We start from the raw sequence: 20760 nt of genomic DNA on the forward strand, positions 1-20760 counted from the left end.
AGTGGAGGAGGCTGTGTACGACGACCCGTGATAACGGAAACGTCTGATGATGATGATGATGAATTTAACTCTGCAAATTTTGGTACGAGAACATTACAAAACTCTGAGTATAAATAGAAAAAAAATAGATTTGCTATACAAAAAAATAAATCAGTGTGCATACAGCAATTTTAAGATACTTTCAAAAAATATAATTTTTAAAAGTAAGCCTGCTCTTCTTGTACGATAAAAACTCAAACTTAATTTAGTGTGAATATACAATAGAGGTGTCGATTCATTCAATTGTGGCCAGATTGTTTTGACAATTCACCTGCAAGATATTTTAGTTTTGGCATCACACTAGTTTTAGTCTTCAAACTGCGGTGTAAATAATGGTTTATGGAAAATGTATTGCAAGATGTCTTATTTAAATGACTAGAAAAAAATGTGTATACAATCTAAATCATAGTTTGTGTTTGAAGGTAATATAATTTAATATACGGATTTGAGTAATTAATGGTTTCAGCCAAGTTGCATAAGAACACTAAACTATTCGTAAACAGGTATTTCTGAGCATATCTTAATTTATGGCCTAACCTCATTTTTATCACAAAACATAGACTTAAAAACAAAGAACTGATTACGAGCTTTTGAATTTAAGTTAATAATTAGATACTGAGACTAAGAACTAACATTATCAACAAAATGATAAAAGTCTCCTCATTAAAATATGATGACATATTATTGTTCTAGTTAAGTTACGGTGTCTACTTAAAAATATTTCTATCTAAAACTATTACAGGTTAGAGTAACAAATTATGAACTGTTTGGAAAGGATATCTGTTCAAAAATATTTGCAATGTTAAGAATATTATTTTTTTTTTTTGTGGCCATAATTTAAACACAACATTTAAAGAAAAGTAAATCTATTTATAGATTTAACTGAGATTTATTTACCTTTCATTTAACCACAGAAAAAAATGTTACTAAAAATACTTTGTTTATTAAAAGTGGACTCACCGAGATGCCAGCAGAACCCCAGACTGAGTTGATGATGTACTTTTGTTCGTCTTCCTTGATATTGCGGCAAGTCTCCGGGTCTTCATCCACCCAGAACAGAAAGGCGATGGACCAGATGGCTCCTACCAGGCCAAAAATATAGAAAATGGAGGGCCAGCCCCCGTCGAACCCGTGCTCTGCCAAGAAGCCACTCACTGGCATAGAGATCACAGTTCCGAACTGCGCACCTGCCACATTTCCAGAGATCGTAAGATTACCCAGGCAAAGGAAAAATTAAATAATTTTCATTTATATGTATTAATGACAAATACACTTCACCTAGTGGATTACTTTCACAAACTCAAATAAATAATCTTATTTAGTACAAACAATATTATTATGTTAGTAAGTTGGAGAATGAAAACTTTTAAACGTGGATTGGTTGAAAAACGTTATTTTATTTTATCTAGATAATCCCTTTAATACTACTATAATGTTACTTCAACACATAAGTAGACTTGACAGATATGAAGGCCTTTTTCAATACTTTAAATTAATTTAATGCAATACATTTTTTCCTCATCTATTTTGTAATAATATTATGGATTTATTAGAACTGTTAAAATTTTATTGTGATTATCAATTTTGCAAAAAAACAATAACTTATGAAATTTTTAAACCAAGTATCACTTTTAAAACATCATATTATTACTTTCCACTAATCTTCCTTTAGAAACTACATGAAAAGTAAACTAAAGGTTTGAAAAATTCAAAGATGGTAAACAAAATAATGAAATAACAATACCCGATTTACTGTTAAACGTTTTACAAAAATCCCAAATACTAAGTCTATATTTTAATAAAATAGTAAAACTGTATTATATTATAAAAATAAAATAATAATCTAAACATATAAAAAAACAAACTTTTTAAAATTCTTTGTTTCAGATGATTCGTACACTATTACAAAAACACATGATTATGATTTTAAACATTAAAAGTAACATTAACTGTGGACTTGATGCAAAAAATTATTACAAAATGTGCTCATAACAAATCAGAATTACAAAAAATAGCACTGTTTTTGTACCTATAGACTGAAAGGTATCGCCAATGTATATAATGAATAAGTTTTTCCATCTTACAAACAACATGGTATCAGATTTAGAGTGTTAAGAGAATTAAACAATTATGTAAAGTGGAACATTTTATCAGTTTATTACCTTTAAAATCATGTTTGGAAAAAAAATGTTATAATCTTGTTCATTGTAGAGCATAATCTATAACAATTTGCAAAGTAACAAATGTTTATCAAACAAAACATTGTTGTTAGCTTTATTCAAGTACGAATGCAATCGTGAGAGCGTACCTGCATAGACGAATGCTCCCATCCGACTGCGCTCATTTGGTGGCACCCACTTCGCAAGCATGGCGTGAGTGCAAGGCACAATCGGACCCTAGAAAGTATCAAGTTTGTCAACATTATACAACACACAAGACTCACAGTTTAGAGACCTAAGAACTACCACCTAAGAACCACCACATCCTATTTATAAGCCCTAAAACTAACCTCAGTGAGGTGTCTACATTTGGAATGCTTTTGTGTGTAATGTCACCTATATCAAATAATTAACGGCAAGTCTTTTCCTCAGATTATATTTACCCTAGCTAAGTACACTTATCACTAACTATCAGACACATGAATAATGAAGAATCTCACATAGCAACAAGAAAATTATTATCAATTTTCATTCAAATCCACCAAAAATGACTGGGGAACGAAGGATAACCCATTTTTTCCATTGTGCGAAGCTGCCATCTTGGAAATAAATGGGTAATTTGTAAAACTTATATCAAGTACGTGTTTTTTGACCCAAAAAGTTCCCCACAAACCAAGCTGAAAAATCCATTTTTTCCGCCATTGAGCAGCTGCCGTCTTGAAAAGGTGATGATAGATAGCGACTTCTGGTTTGCGACAAAATGTTTCTTTTTAATTTCACTTTCTCCATACCCTTAAAATTTTTTGATACACCTAAAACTAGATCTCATTAACCTACAAAGATCCTTGAATTTTTATTTGAATTGGTCAAATCATCCAAAAATAACAGAGGTGGCCTCTGCCTTTTGGGATGGCCCTGTAGAATTAAATTCAAAGTTAAGTTGAACACAAACACACACGCTTAGGTAATTGATGATGCACCTACCTCTCCAAGCCCTTGGATGAACCGGACGACGCAGAGCCATCCAAATCCGTGATTGGCAGAGACAGGAACTAGGAACCCGAACACGGAGTTTATCAGCATCCCGACACCGAGAAAGTACCGAGCACCAAACTTCTTAGACAGGATACCGAATGGGATCTGCGTTAAGACGTAACCATAGAAGAAGGAGCTCAAGATGTATCCTTGCAGAGTTGTGTCCCAGACGTAGGATCCTTCTTTGGTGTATTCCTAAAAAACAAAATAGTCAATTTAATTGTGTGAAATCAAGGTACATGCCAACATGATATAAAGGAGTATATGAAATTTATTTATTACATATACAAAGTTTTTCATTGTATAGCAGTCAGAGCATATATAAATAATACTTGATAATACAGCACTATACAAATAAGTGAAGTTTCATACTTCTACAGATATAATATTTTCTTTAACGTGAACCTAACTTATCAATGGAATTTGATGTATAGAAAGAAATTTTCCTCTCAGTTATCTGGTTACAACTCAACACTTAAAACAAAACACTAATATTTCAACACTATTGCTCATTCTTCTTTTATAAAACTGTCACTGGCTGTCTCAAAAGCAGTTCTTAGTTTGATGAAAAACCATTCTCGCTCGCCCCAATGTAATACAAATGTAAAATTCACTACCTGATTAAATATATTCCTTGGCAGGTTGTAAACTGTTATTATTGTAATTAAATATAATTAATGAAAAACCTTTCTCAGCCTACTTAATTATGGTTCTTAGCCTAATTAAAAACCTCTTTTAGAATGATCAACAGAGACAGTCAGTTTCCTAGACCATTTTATATATTTATCTTTTTTTGTTGTTCTCTTAGGACAAGAAGCTTATAAATTGAACTTAGTCCTATAAGAACCTTAGCACTGCTTCTGGAGTACCAGAATATTCAGGATGGGTTAGGTTGGGGGGGGGGAGGTCACCTCTTATCGAGATCCATGAGCAAGAATTAGGGGACTAATATCAAAGTCATGTCCCTCCAAAAGAAGGGAAGGCCAGCTCTGAACCGGCCCCTCCAGTGAAAGCAGGCAGGGGGTGGCACACCCTTGTTGAGGCTAGCAAGAACCTCTGATACTTCCACCTACTCCAACAGTCATCTCCCTCAGTAGACTAGACCTATCCAATTACCCTTGCACTCCAGAATCTCAACATTTGCAGTTAGTGATGTCCCGCTCCTGGATATCCATAAGGTTGCCCAGATTTAAGTGACACATCGGTTTTTGCTGTGCCCAGTGTGTGTTCAACTCGAAGGTATAAACCAGCCAGAAGTGATCCCTGCTGGGTGATATATTTATCATAGAACAGGAGAAATTATTGGTTCTGGCCAATATCAGTAGAAAATGAGGAAATGGTTTATCGGGTTGTATAATCCTTGGAGAATATGTGAATTCCACAAAGAAATGAAGTTGCATTTCTAAATTCCTCGTCTGATGATTCTTAGTGCTTGTTTTTTAAATGTAAGGAAAGTCGTACTGAGTCAAACTCCTTGTATAAAATTAGACTCAATATTCTCCATTAAAACAAAATTAAAGTAGACTCTTAAGCTAGAATAAAATGTTTTGTTGAAATTACTACCACTACTACTACTAAAATAACAGAGTCTACGTCATATCCAAGATTTAAAGTTTGGTGGTCCACACTTATCAAATATCTCATGGGAATTGGGGTAGAGCAATCTCTTTTTTGTAATATTATAGGTACAGAGAGTTTACATACCATATCCTCATCCTTATCTAATTTGTGATGCACACAAAGGTACGTCTGAATCAACAAGCAAATTTACTTTCTAAAAAATAACATTTGCATGATCATCTCTAAAAATACCACATTGGGTTCAAGCCATGACAAAAATTCCAAATTATAAGATGTATACAAGATATTAAAGGACAGGCTACAAAGAACGCCAGATTTAGATTTATTTCCCATTTTGTTTCCACAGGTTTATACGATATTCATATTGTATTTTAATGATTTGAATATTTTGATGAATTTAAAGTTTTATGTAAATGGGTGCCTTTTATATTACAATTTCTGTTAATTGGTATGTAACAAATATGTAAAGCAATATTTGTAATACACAAAATAGTAATAATTTTATAAAATTTAAAATACTACAGTATTTAATTTTTTCCTATTTTGCTCCACTAAATTTTACTTTTAATTTGGATTATCGGATTATAATTTCAGCTACAATAGACTGACAGACTAATTCACTGGCTATAAAAATTGTAACTCATTGGAATTGTATACATGTTTTCAAATACAAAACTAATTTGGTAATAATTAATTAAAAGTATCTCATTATTACATGAATCCACATTGTATAATTTTCATTAAAATACCTAATTCTGCTCCGATCATACTTAAATAAATTAAACGTTCTGAATAATTAAATTAATAAAATAATTTAATAAGAAATTGGTATTTAATTAGTTAAAACAATAAATGGATGGGATAGTATTATGCTGGGTAACTGCACTATAAAAACTGTGGAAATGTGGGGGAAATGTCGCAAGAACAAACGCCTACTAAACCTACGCAAACTATAGTTACTATTTCCCCAAACCTATCTTGTTTTAGGCCCTAAAATGTTTTTCCTGGACTGTAAAACATGATCATTAATTTCTAAAAAAAGGACTTTAACCCGGGAACGGTCACCCTGTTAGATTTTTTCTAACATAACTAATCGTTGTATTGAAAACTTTTTTATCTCCAGTCGTAGGCGATTGAGGGCCTAGGTATGTGTCCTTTACTATATAAGACTCCTGTTGCACGTGTTTTTCCAATGACTCATGCAGCCGGAGGGATTGGGGTAGGATTGGAAGTGGGGCGCGCACGGGCCCGCAGTCGAAATCTAACGCTCGACCGGATACGTACTGCCTATTGTTAAATTTTTTCTAACGGTGCGACCTTTTATGTCAGTGTATATTTCGTTTTGTGTTGTAGTTTTGAGTGCTGTTTTTTGTAATTTATTTAATTTAGTTTAGTGCAATGGCTAATAAATCGCATGAAGCCCTTATTTTGGGATGGATTGATGAAGTTGAGGAGAGTGAGCTTGACAACTGCGATTCTATGAATGAAAGTGATGTCCAGACTGAATACTCGGACCATAACACAAATACAGACCAATCAGATTGTGAAAGTGTGTTACAAGAAGAAGACACTGTGCAAATGGAAATAGAACATTCACAAGCTGCAACTGCACCTTTAGCTTCGACATCAAATGTTCAATATGTACAAGGTCCTCTGGTAAGTCAGCCTATGTATTATGTAGGGAAAGATCATACACAAAATGATTGGTTCACAAGCCTACAAACATTTGCAATACCAACACCACAAAGGAAAACATTATTATTTCATTACCTGGAGTCAAATCAGTGGCAAAAAACAAAGTGACTCAATTAGATTGCTGGAAAGTATTTTTTCCAGACAAAATGATTCATCGAATACTAACTAATTTGAACTAACAAAGAACTTCTATCAATGAGTGAGTCCTATTTGCGTGGCCAAAAAGACTGCCCACAAACTGATTTTGAAGAACTTTCAGCTTTTTTGGTATTTTATACATGTTAAGGGTAAAAAAAGGCAAACTATGCTCATACTTCTGAGATGTGGGCTACTGATGGAACGTCACCGGAGTACTTCCGAGCAGTAATAAGTGAAAGACGTTTTTCATACCCTTGTCAGAGGGATAAGATTTCACGACAAAGATACACGTGATCAGAGACAAAAACTAGACAATTTAGCAGCATTTAGGGAAGTTTTTGAAGAGTTTGTCAGACTGTCTATTCCAAGTTACTCTCCAGGGGAATACGTCGTAATAGATGAAATTCTGGAAGCCTTTAAGGGCAAGTGCAAGTTTAGACAGTATATTGGAAATAAACCTGATAATACGATGTGGCTATTGTCCGAAGAGGAAAAATAGATTCACACAGCACAAATGAGAGGGCTGTCAAACACCACTTTGTAAAGAGCACACAGCCTTCACTAGACTAACTTGTACAAATTGTAATGATGCAAACTTTGCCTAAAACTTGTCTCAATGTAAAAGTAAACATTCTGTTTGTATTGATATTGTACACTAAAAATTAAAAAATTTAAAAAGTTGATCTTTTAATTTTTACTGTCCAATATTTTTAGTTATGATTACACACTTGACTTTGGTTTGGATAAAATACAGATTTTTTTAAATATTAGGATCTTCAGAGAATATTCCAATAACTAATTAATTGATACTTGGTATAAGAAGCTTTTGAAAAGCTGTAAAACAAAAGGTGTCAGATGTTAGATTTTTTCTATACGCGCGACCATTTACGTAAAATATCTAGGGTGACTTCTCCCGGGTTAAAAAAAGGTTCTGAGAGATGTGAACCCTAATTATACGAATCTGGAGAGTTTGAATTCATATTCCATGGTTTCAGCTCTATGATGCTGTACCATTAATCATTACCACCGCCAGTCCTTTATTCCCAAAATAAACCATCCAATTCTAACATTTTGTAACATACAAAAATGAAAAATGTCTAAAAACCTATTGTCCTTTCAAATTATCCATCGTCAATAACAAACTATAAACAATGCATCCAATTGTATCTTTAAAATAAGACATATTCCGTAACTCTATAACCAAAAATGTGTAGTATAAGTTTTTGAGGTTTAAAAATGGAGTCATTGTTCATAGGGGGCTAAAATCAAGATGGTTTCAATTACAGTTGGATCATTTGCGTTTGACAACTGAAGATGGATTTATTCAGCTTCCAGCAACCAAACGTCTGAGTGACAAAAAATACTAATTTGGTTCTAAACGGTGGCTGAGAGCAAATAATGTAAGAGGCCACATTAAAAACATCTGTTTATAATAATACTACTATGCACAAATCAATTTGAATTTTACCCAAATACAATTTGAATATGTCTTTAACCTAAACCAAAGTTTTCAGATACATCAAAGAAAAATGATATTTTAAAAATATGTCAGACTAAAAAATATAGTAAGTTAATGTGTTATCAAATATAGAATTTCCCTAAACAATTTGGAGCCTGAAAAGGAGCATTGGAAAAAATTATTGTTTAAATGCAGATCATGCACTCAAATTATGTGCACCAACAGGTGCCTGAACACTTGTTAGTTCTTTAATCCAACAAACTGTAAATTGGCAGGTACACATATTGGTTATCAAACAGTACGAACTAGCAACTCACCACAGCCTTGGTGCCGTTGTTGAGCGTAGCGCCAGTACCGCACTCATCGTCCACGACATTGTCATCCTTGGGCAGAGCTGTCTGATTGACCATAGCCACAATTGCCACCGACATGTTCGTCCTCATCACGTAGGCGTTGGCCATGCCCAAAAAGAGCATCAGTGTCACAAAATGCCGCTGGCCCAAGCATGCTGGAACATATCGAGGAGGTTGGGTCAACCACGAGTGTCAAATTCAAAACTACAAAGCATAATAATTCGTAATAAAAATAAACTGTAAACACTTAAACAAGTAACATTTCGTGAATTAATGTCTCAGAGCCTAATTCAGCTGTTCAATACTCTGTCAGGAAGAAATGTTTAACGTTAAAAATTAATAAAGTTATATTTTCCTTCTTCATTTACTCATAATCTGAGTGCAGGGAGTAAAAAAATCTTTAAAAGATTTGTTATCTTTTAAGATCAGATCTGAGATCTCGCCAAAAATCTTTTTCTTTTACCTTTTCAAAAAAGAAACTTGTATTCGATATGTACTACAATAGTTGTGCCTGTGGTAGTTAAACCCAATACTTCTCCACAGTGACCTCTACTACTCGTGACAACAACCCGAAAACTTTCGTTTCAATAAATGAAGAAAAAGTATTTCATTCAGAAAAATGACGATCGTATCGTAACACACGTAGTGAAATCCGTTGCTGAAAACCTGAAATTGAATATTACACCTTCGATTGAACCGTGTGTCTTGTCGGCGTATAAATTCTTTTAAATTGTTTAACCGAAGAAAATAAAAACAAATTATCCCTCTTCTGTACAAATAATTCACAATTTCAAATTGCTCACTCCCGACCAAAGACTGCAAAATTATAAGAAATGAAAACATAATGTATTTACACATTTCTCACAATACCTGAATAAATAATCAAATATTTATTTTATTCTAGAGTGCCTTAAAACTAAATAAAATGAGCACATGTACTTTGAACACATTTATTTCAAGAAAACACTGAAATAACTTCAAAAGTTCAGTTCTGAATCAGTTTATTGCCTTCAAATATGTTCACAATATATAAATACGTATAAATTAGCCTTATACTAAATAGTGAGATTATAATAATCAGCACTTACGAACTGTGATATCTAGGCCAGCCAACATAACCTAATCAACAGTTTGACATGGTAAAGCAGTTTCTGTAAAATGGTTAAACAAATACCTTTTTTTGGGGAGGATTTAATATTATACTATTACCTTCCTTAAATTAAATAAATAGCGAATATTTAGTATACTTTCAATAGGACATATAGAAATTGTTCTACACTTATATATTGAATTTAGGATAAATTGTGTTATTTAGTTCAATTAATTATTTTATCAAATATTTTATAAATGATTATGGTAAAATAATATATTATATAATAATATTTATTTCATCTGATAAATAAAGCTGGAAAATAACAAATTATAGATTTAATCTTGGGTAATACGATTATTTATTATTTAATTTTAAATAATAAAATTTAAACATGAAGAAAATAGACTTACTAATGTTCATTTGTTTAGTAATCTAAATTTGTGGTCTAATTATTTTATTTCCAAAATTTACAGTAACGTTTTTCAGTAGCGGATAGAATTATTGGATTATTTTGTGGAATGGCTTTATTTTATTTCCAACAATTGTATTTATTTATACATTTGAACTTATTTTACACTATATTTTTAGTTACACAGTATTGTACAGAATAAATTTAATTTTGTTTAATTTTTAAACATTTTTTTATATTTGATTCCTGCTTACTATTAATTTCGACTGAGGAAACAATTAAGGCTTTAAAATAACGATGCACTTTGAAAGTGGAACTAGTACCCAGTGTTTTATGGGGTGGAAATGCTTGAAATGATTTAATCAGAACTTAAACTAGGGATTGCATATTCTTTCAGACTTACAGACTGTATTGCATGAGGTATACATAAATCTAACATTTAGTGATATAATATTTTGCACAAATACAGTGTAAACTGTTGGCCCATTTGTTCTTAAAAATATATGAAGACAACAGATAAAAATTAAAAATAATGTTCTACAGTTTTACCAACTACACCCTGACCAACTCCGTTCTTACAGGTGAAGAAAGAGTTGAGAAGCAGTAAGCTATGTATTAATACCAATCATTACTAACTTAAGATTAGTTTAAGCTGTAAAGGGTTAAATCTTTGATAATCGTTACTCAGAAAGAAATGAAAATGACTTATCGGAAGAGAAAGTATGTTAACATGCGAATGCAAACAAAGGTGACGATGATGAGATCTATATCACGTAGTACTTACGCTGGGCTATCTGTACTAACTCCTGCTACTTGCTGGCGCCTTCTGTGTTGTTTCGTTATGGTTTTAAACCATTTCGCCCCTAGGAAAATAAAAACGCAGTCATGAGATACATGTTACACTTGGATTCTACCCTTCTAGAAAACACACTTCGGTTCACAAATGAGCCAACAGCAAATACGTCCTGAATTTTAGAGGACGGTAGTTTAATTTTAAAATTATGAATAAATCCACTGTTAGAACACTCAATGTGGAAAAATATACGGAGACTTGTCATATACAATCGGAATAACTATGTGTGTCCAGCTGCAGACAATGTTCTGAATAGTGAAATGTATTTTGATTCATTTTGTTTCAGAGAATAAATCAGTAATAAAGAGATAAAAATGAAATATTTATCTCATAACAAGTTTTAGACTTTAATGTTTGTTCAATTGAGTTAATGAAATCATACATTCAATTAGAAACCAGTTCTGTAGATTGTTCATGCATTTCTCTTATTTGCCAAATGAGCCATTTTCTTTTACCATTTATTTTGGTTTTGCTGGTAGCAAAAACAACCACAATCGAACAAAGGATTCATTATATAACCACTAAACGGAAAATAATTATAAATGTCCCACAATAATCGTGTTAGCAACAACCACAATTAAACAATGCACAGTTTGGTACCTAGTAGCATTTTCTTGTTTTTACGTATTGACAAAATCTACGTAAAAAACAACTTCCGGATTGGTTTTGGGCTTGTTAATTTTGGGAGTAAAATCTTAGTTACAACAAAAAATGTGTAGCCTACATTAAAAATTTGTAACAAGGGTATAATAAAAGCTGAATACGCTCCTTGATTATTTCATGACAAATTTTTGAGGTGATAACTGAGTTTTAACGTTGTCTTTAAGCAGAGTTAAGTACAAAAATTATTTCTGTAGACTAACCTTGGACATGTATCGCTTTGAAAAGAGGCATGTGGGTCCATATTTATATAAAAAGTGACCATTTCCGGACAAGTGGTCATGTTTAACGCTAAGAAAATTTTGTTGAAATTAAAATATAATAAACACTTTTTTTGGTTTGCACAGAAATTGATCTGCCAACAGAAAAAAAATAATTTTGGTATGAGTTTTAGACAATACTTATCATTACACTACAAAGTTTTATGTAATACTGAAGCGAAATGTACATTCATAATACTAACTTTCAACTAACAAGTGAAAAAATAGATTTTTGTCAAAATAAAAACAGCTGATTTGAAGTGCAAACCTAATGCTGTAGGGTGCAGTAAAAACAATCCCATACACAAAATAATTGACAACACTGCACACAAAAATACTCAAATATTAATATATTATTTAAATTAATAATCTAAACTGTATATATTAGACAACAATGATTTTGCTGCATAGTAGATATTCACATACACTATGTTATCTCCTGGAGCTCAAAGTTAAACAGATACATTGTATAAAGAATATATAATACTTAAATTATCTTCAAAATACTGAATACAACCATAAAATTTTCAGTTACAAGAGGATAAACAATTTGGAACAATTAATAAGCTTCTTGAAAAACCTTGCAGCAGACACAAGTGTCTTTAGCACCTTATTGATGCCATAATAAACTTATATTTTGTATTATTTTTCATCACATTTTACAATAATATGATGGAAAGGCTATAGATTGAAATTATTTTGCTAACTAGATTTTAAGGTTATGTAACTAAACACAAACAATAAAATTAAGAGCCAATTTTTGTTCTCATATTTAACGAACACCCCCTTACACTTCTTTTCATTAAAAATACATTTAATTGATCATCGCACAGAGCTCATGCTTAGTCTGTGTGGAAAACAAACAATAGTCTTTTGTCACGCATGGGGATGCAGGCTAGATGATGAAAACGGAACATGAATGTAAGCAAGACTGACTGAGTTTGAACCAGAAGGTTGTCACATGTGATAAGATAACGTGTGATGTCGTCATGTGGGATTCTGTAAAGTCACTCAGACTGACATGGTAACCCCACTGCTGCTACATTTGGAGCACTTTATATAAGCTGTAACTAATAATAAAGCAGTTGGAGCAGTTTATATAAGCTTTAACTAATAATAAAGCAACTAAAAGAAGAAATGGTAACAGAGAGTATTGTTGTTGGTGTCCTTGAAAAATTCACTAGTTGATCTTCTCTATACTGGAAGGGCTTCTGTAGTAAATCAAACAAAAAACCTAAAATATCACAAAATTTAATTAAACTTATTCATTTACAAAATGATGTTTTAGTCCCTTTGGATGCACACAGAATTTTTGTTAATATCCCAACTACATTATGCATTATTATATGTACAGTATCAATTGGAATAATTACAGTATTTCTAAATTTTCGTGTACAATTTTAACATTAGATCAACTCTACGTAAAACTAAATCTTTAGCTACAGGTTTCATTTCTACTTATTAACAGCCACTTTACAATTTATAAATAACATACAACTAAAAACTCAAAGTGATCTATTTGTTAACCTTCTTTGTCTGTCAAAATTTGTCAAGGTCGTACACGGTTTTCTTCCAAAAGGTAAATCTTCAGTCTTCTCCTTGGTTTGATGGAACTGCCATCCTTCACTGGGTGACAGTAAGGTATAAAGGTCTGCCACAACAAAGAGGTTTGTTTCTTGATGGAGAAAGCCACTTTGTGCAACAGGCATCGGTTTTGATGTACTGTACTCCAAAATCGGCTTCCGTATTTAACAGTTATTTAACAGTCAAAAAGAGTAATCTGGTAGAAATAGACCTCTGAACAACCCAGCAATGACTATTTGGGTGTTAACTTGCAAGGACTCAGTGATCAACCATTCTTGGATCAGTGTCAATCGCAACCCCACACAAGCAAAAATCCAGTAAAATTTTATAGCAAAATTACATAACAGTTTTTGTTTACGACAAAGTCTAAGAAATGGAGGGGAGGGCAGATTTTTCTGGAGTTCCTTCTAAGACTTCTCACAAATTTGTGCCTAACGTTCATGGAAGAAGAAGAGTAAAAGAACTGTGCCAAATTATAAGGTTTTATAATTTGAAGTTTTAAGTTTAGAATAGAGGAAGTGTTATTTTTGCCCATCCTGGTGAATTTAATTGTATCCCAGTGATTGAATTATTACAATACGAGAGACACCTACAAGACTACAAGAGATACCTATTACAGTCATTTAAAGCAGGAATTCCTGATAACTTTGTAACCTGGCCAATGGGAACACAGTTGAAGATAAGAAGATGATTTGTGGTTAAAGAAGACTAAACATTTTTAACAAATTCAACTACGAATTAAAAATTGAATATTTTCAATAATACAAGTAATTTCCTTGGAAGACATCTCTTATATACATAATGTCCTTTTCTTAAAATGTTTATAATTTATAATAGAATGGTAAACAAATATTGTCTTTATTTTTCGTATCTTCAGAAAAGGTATCTAAAAGTGCTGTACATGAAGTTTTCGAAAGATTAAAAAAATCTACTAAATTGAACACCAATTTTATTACCTTAGATGGTGGAAAAGAATGACAGACAAGAAAGGCTTAGTTATATAACAGAACCTAAGTTTTAACTACACGATAACATTCACAGAACACAATCGTCATAGTATTAAAATAACATTAACAATTATTAACACCACTGCAATACCGTTGCTTAAATGTTAATTAACAATAAAGAGTGATTCAACTAGAGAATTCCAGATACCTCCTAGTTTACAGATAGGAAACTATATTTACACAGATCTAACCAAACTAAGATGAATTTAAGTATGTTCCGCTTAAGCCGATCATTAATAAATGGCCCACTTAAGCGAGATTAAACACTGCCACCACTTCAGTGCAACATTGCCACATTTATCAATGCTGCCAACACTTGAATGCAGTTAATTTATGGCTCATACACAAAAACCTGGGAGCGTTATCAAAAGCGTGTGCAGGCCACCTGTAAGAGCCTTAAACCTTTTTTTTTACATAAAAATACCGATCTCTATTATTGAGATATTCATTGATTGAGAGAGAAATAATTATGGACAAACTATAGAGGGCAAGCTCCTAGCTCACTGTTCCATAACTGTAATAAAAACTACGAACCTAGTGCACATTAAACCACAATGAATGGAGCAAATAGTTAAACAAGCATTACCACACAAGTGGTATAGCGTAGTTTAGAAAGAAGAAGCAGTACAAGAACCAGTCCATGTGTGAGTTGAGGAGATGAATGATGGAATGGAATTAAAAGTGAATAGGTTGCATCCAGGCATGAAAATGAGCAGAATGGTACTACAGTCGTCTTCCTCCAGAGTGGCGTCTGACCTTCTCTCACTAAGTAGATCTCGGGTTATAGGTCTGATCACGAGACATGGTCACCTGAGCAAGCATCTTCACAGAGTCAGCATTCCTTCGGGAGGATCCACTCTGTAGAATGTGTGATGAGCAGGATGAAACTGACGAACACTTGCTCTTTGATTGTCCTTCAATAGCAAGGGAGCGGTATGCCATCTTTGGTAGTTTGGACAAGGGTGGCGAATTTCCCCAGGAGGACCTGATAGGTTGTTTTCAGCGGTTTGTGGAACTGCTGAAATCATAAACTGGTAGGCCTCATAGTGTGCTTCCAGGGTGCGCAAAAGGCCCTTGAGGCTTAAGTGCATGGCAGTAGGCCGCCCCATAGAAGAAGAAGAAGAAGAATGAGTGAATCTGTGACAGTATCATGAAAAACAGGTGGAGAGAAGATGATAACGATGAAGGAAGAGGAGCAGATAATGAGGGTAACCTTTCAAAGAGCTGAAAGTGTAATACTTTCAGAGCTTCCAAGAAAACTGTAGAGAGAAACTGGAATAGTGGTGGGATATTAATACAGGAACAAATGGCAGCCTTATGAAAAGGGATTTCTAAAGAGCTTTTGCAATGAGATTTAAGGTCAGGGAAAAGCCATTGTTGGACACTATTAAGAGGGAGCATCTCGAAGATTCAAGCATGGGACAAGGATTAAGGAAGGTATGAAAGGATAATGGAGGAGAGTGGAACAAGAGAAAGAGGAGAGAGTTCGGTAGACTCTGATAGAGAGAAGATAAAAAGAGTTGGAAGGAGAGTATGTCAAACAGACCTAATGATGCAGGAATCCATGAAGAAGATAATGATAACTATGATGATGAGTCTCCCAATGATATTGTTTTTAATTCTTTGCAGTCACTTCTATTCTTGTATTTACCACTGTTTCATCGTGAGTCATAATGTTATAATACAATACATGAGGTTCAATATACATAACAAAGTGCAACATTTAAAAATTATAAGAAACTTATTTACTTCGGTGAAGACAATTAAGTGTTAAAGCAAATTACGTTAATTGTTTTACTAATTGATGAACTTGAGCTGATAGCTAAAAAATTATCTACAGCTAATTTTTAAGGAATACAAGTGTTCACAATGTTGATAAAACAAAGTTGGAATCAGCATTTATGATAAAACTATGCTTTAACCATTACATTTGTAAAGATTACCAAGTGCAGTATAATAACTATGCTAAGTCTATGCTAAGATATCGTTTTGTAGCTTGATAAGTACAAATATTTTAAGGAAGCTATGTAGGAAAACAGAGGTTTCAGTACAATTGCCATCATTTAGTGAAACAAAACATCAAATCAGTAACACTAAGTTTCGAGATCTACAATCTGATCTCTTCCTCAGGTGAATAACTAAAATAACACGTAACTTAAATCTAGGTTAAAATAAACAAACCATACCAGAGCATTGTGGCACGCTTCAAACAAAGAGGTTAACTTGAAGTACAATTCTCTCCTAATTCTTTAAAACATGTAAACTCACTAATCAATTAAATGTCTTAATTGAAATTTCCAAGCTATTACTTGAAATAATTGTAGAACAAAATATAATATATTATTATTTAACATGTCTGTGGAAAATTACTTTTTTGATTCATAAGAGGGACATGCAAGTAAGTTACCTGTCACACATATGAGACATGAAGCTGATGTTTAACACAACGTTATGCATAGTAACTCATCTCAAATCCATACATGTTTTTTGTAAATCTAACTTCAGAAACTTAGATTTTGGTTTCCCTAAGTAAATGAATTATTAAAAATACGGCTATCTGTTAATAATAATTATTGTTTATAATTTATATAACAATGTACAGTTTCTTTTGGGAAAAAAATTACCTACTGAATATAAACCATTAATAATCAGTATTAATAGATGACAGCATTTTTAACAATTCGTTAGCGTTGGGATATTAAAATATATGCTTCTGAAGTGAAAAATGTATGGATTTGAGATGAGTTTTTATTAAAGGAATTGGAATTGCAGTTTAAACTTTAGCCTTAGAAGTAAGAGCTGTATCCCAGCCCAGTGTTAGTTGTAGACCAGTGTTTAAAATACACAAGGAGCCAAGAGATCAACATTTAAGTCGTATAATCTACACTGGATCCACATTAATCCAGGAAACGCTTAATTCTTCTGGAAAGAAAGTAAATATTTACACAAAGCTAGATTCTCCAGTTCTCTGTGAAATTATTAATTTTTAGTACATCAACCACTTCAGCTGACTGATAACAACTTATTAGTTAATACAATTTAACATTATCTCAAATAAATAAATGAATAGATTCCAGATTAAAAATGAAAGTGGTATAATATTAAATTATTTCTGTTTCATTACAACACTCGTTCAGATTAAGCATTACACAAGTGTACCAATATCCACAATGGGTAGAGTGCGCTCTGTGCCAGAGTAGATAACATCACTTCACTGATAGTGTGGACTAAAGTGTCAAGAGATAACCAGAACTGTGTTTTGCTCAAAACTGAACAATCAAGAGATGTTAGGTTACCAAATAAGTATAACACTTTAAGGTAACAATCTACTTGAAGTTTTCCACTCTTATACTGAAACTACAACATTTACTACGTTACAAAAAACGGCTAAAAGACTACCAGATGAATATAGGTACAAAAGCGTTAATTGAAAACCAAATTGTTTGCTGGCAGTTAAGTTCTAAAGAGCTAACACAACTTGAATTCAATTCCATATCAGTTCAAACTAGCAATTGAAATTTCAATTTAAAATGTATTTAATTAATTGCAGTTCAGAATCCTCTAAACTGGGATTTAAACATACTTTTATAGTACAAAATAAAAAAAAACCATTTGATCAAAAAAACAAAGGTTTGTTCTGTAATTATGACAAGATATTTCAGTGTTACACTTTGTTCGTTATAACAGGCACTGAACTTAAATCTTACAACAAAGCATTATCCTGAAATTACAGTAGTAGTTACAATACATTAAATAATTCTACAATATCAAAACGTACAGATGCTATATATAAACTTGTTTGGGTTTCTCAATGTAGCTGCTAGATGCTATATACAGTAGACGAAATTAGGTTACCCATTAGAGTTGATAAATCAAAGGGTACACAATATAAGCTATGTACAACTTTTGGTACATATCAGACAGCAAAATTATATATAATTATAGCTGAATAAAGAACTAGCATAGGTATAGTGGGAAGGGTTGATTCATCGTGAGTAGTTAGTTCCATTCACCTTGCACTAAGTGCAGCATCTAGAGTCTGGCGCTGAAGCAGATTATCTCCTGGAATCTTAAGCCACGGCTGTCTGAATAGATCCATAAAAAGTCAGAAGACGTTCAAAACGATCAGGTTCCCACTGATAAGACAATAAGAATACCTCTTCGTCCAGACTACACTGGATAGCTGTCGAATAACCAGACAGATCTCCTTTATAGTCTAGGTGTCTCTGATGTCGAAACGATGCAATGATTTCGTTTTGAACCGTCTTCGTCGCCGACTTTACATGGATCTCTGCAGACAGACGTTGACTTATAATTCCAGGAGTCAATCTGTAGCAGTGCCAGATTACAGACACTGCACTAATTGGAGCTAACGGCAATATTCGTGAAGGAAGTTACTCGGTTCCTCCAATTTTACAATAACCTGATTGTTGTGAACTCAAAGTGAGGTTATGTTCAACGGAAGACAAGTTGTTGAGGAAATGGCGAGCCCGTGGCCTTGAACTCGTGCAATCGTACAGTTCGGCACACTGTGTTCAACTTGGGTTTTCCTTGTTGTGACCTTCGCCGGAGCGCTCTTCCTGCCACAGGTCGTCCAATTAAATTCCCGCTCGGGAAGCTGGTATGAGGCGCGTCATCGGGATCGCGGGAAACAATGACGCGCCGATTCACCGCGATTTCGCGGCAAATCTCCGCCGGAAGGATCTGCGGCCGTTCTTCACGCTCTGCCGGCCGTTTATTCACGTTGCCCGTTCGCCGTTTCATTTATTCAAGGCTCGCGCGGCAGCCGTTCCGCCCGAGTCTTTTCGCGACAGCAATTAACAGAAGCGGCACTCGTTGGCTACATGATCTACTTTAATTACCTCGCGTAAAATGCGTATTACGTGCTCAGGAAAATAGGCGGGAATACGAGGGAAATCCCAGGATGAAGGTTATGTGTGTACTACTCGTATCTATAGTACGATAATGTTTTTCCGCAAACTATCGCTACTTTGCATATAGGCCTACATACCAGGGACTTTACATAATTCAGTGCCGCTTACTCGCAAAACCAGAATTCAACGATAGTGTGTAATTAATCACTTAATTATTCCTACAAAAATAACATTACATTTTTGGTTGATGAAATAATTTATCAATTCCACACAACTGTGCTAAAAAAGGTTATCTACAACTCTTGTTCTGACCTTCGATGTCAGTCCACTAAAATACCATTTTATAGAGCGGAATACCTTAAATTCTCATACAATTTATAAAAATTCAATTCGAGGAAGGTTTTGAAGTTTTTAAAATTGGAAAGTTTGAAATACAGATGGCCGGTCTGTCTATTGTGACAGACTCTTCTTCTTTGGCAACACTTTCATGAAGCATCAGCAGAATATAGGTCTAAGGTTTACGAGAGATAAACTTGTCATGAGAGACCTTTCACTCTCACTATTCCAGAGAATTTCATCCTGATCACATTACATTTCATTATATGTAAAGGTACCGCAAACTTTTTCAAGACTTCGATTTGTCTATGGTGACTTTGGGATAGGCTAATTCAGGACGTACGACTACATGTGTGCTATGGGTGTGTGATATGGGTGTGTAATTGATTTTCAGAATCATTTTTGTTAAGTAAGATTTAATCTTGGACTTCAGGGACGATCTCAGCAATTAATTCTTCGAGAGTTAAATTTCTGGAGTCAGTGGCCAAGAGCAGAGCAATCGGTGTTGTTTATGATTGAAGTAGGCCTACCATTTAAAAAAAAGATAACGTGGCAATCCAACAGAGACATTTCAGTCTTCCGGGGATAAGATGTTTACAAAGTGATGGTGTTACATCAAATTCGGCTGATAAGAAGGTGGAAGTTTCCAATACTGATAACGAACAGTTCCATACTTTATAGCGGAGTAGGAGTGATAAAGGGATCTTCCATTAAAACCCGTTCCAAGGGTCTTATTCCCAAAACTTATCGGGATTGGTGATAATTTACTGCGTTTCACGATAACGGAAATGTCCATACCAACAAGGAGAGACGACTTGGGCAGGTAGGATCGAGGATGATTTCGAGGTCAAAGGGTCGTCAATTCCGAATTGAAGGCATTTTCACCTTTGAAGGAAAGGTAGCGTATATGTGAAGGCTTCTTTCGGAAAAGAAGTATACTGCTCTTCTTTTTTGACTAAGGAAACAAAACAGTGTTAATTAAATTTAGAATGGCTGCATAGAATGGAATGGGATTTGCGGTGGGGATGGTGGTAATTAGAAATTTTAACTAAACTCGTTTCCCTCCGATTACCTGGGGCGGGGGACGGGCATCCATCCCATAATTCTCTTCTCCTCCCCGCCCACCAAATCTCATTAACTAAAATATAAGAAACCCACTTTTCCTAACTAGGGGGTCACAAATAATGCCTGACGGCGCCTGAAATGGACGAAAATAAATATTTCA

The 20760-nt window shown here is 33.8% G+C and overlaps 1 protein-coding gene across 2 annotated transcripts in view; it reads right to left on the reverse strand.

The window, feature by feature from the left end:
* The window catches only part of LOC124367968 (putative inorganic phosphate cotransporter), a 47665-nt gene that overhangs the window by 7092 nt on the left and 19813 nt on the right, over positions 1-20760 (reverse strand). The window contains exons 2-6 of one of the 2 annotated variants that reach the window (XM_046825207.1): positions 10746-10824; positions 8424-8614; positions 3183-3428; positions 2348-2435; positions 1000-1226 (exon numbers count right to left, since the gene is read on the reverse strand). In XM_046825207.1, the coding sequence (XP_046681163.1) occupies positions 1000-1226; positions 2348-2435; positions 3183-3428; positions 8424-8582 (720 nt within the window). In that variant the 5' untranslated portion in view covers positions 8583-8614; positions 10746-10824. The remainder of the gene's footprint in view (positions 1-999; positions 1227-2347; positions 2436-3182; positions 3429-8423; positions 8615-10745; positions 10825-20760) is intronic. The other variant, XM_046825206.1, reaches the window with a different exon arrangement.

The sequence above is a fragment of the Homalodisca vitripennis genome, chromosome 8 (assembly GCF_021130785.1).
Source record: "Homalodisca vitripennis isolate AUS2020 chromosome 8, UT_GWSS_2.1, whole genome shotgun sequence".
NCBI classification, from domain to species: domain Eukaryota; kingdom Metazoa; phylum Arthropoda; class Insecta; order Hemiptera; family Cicadellidae; genus Homalodisca; species Homalodisca vitripennis.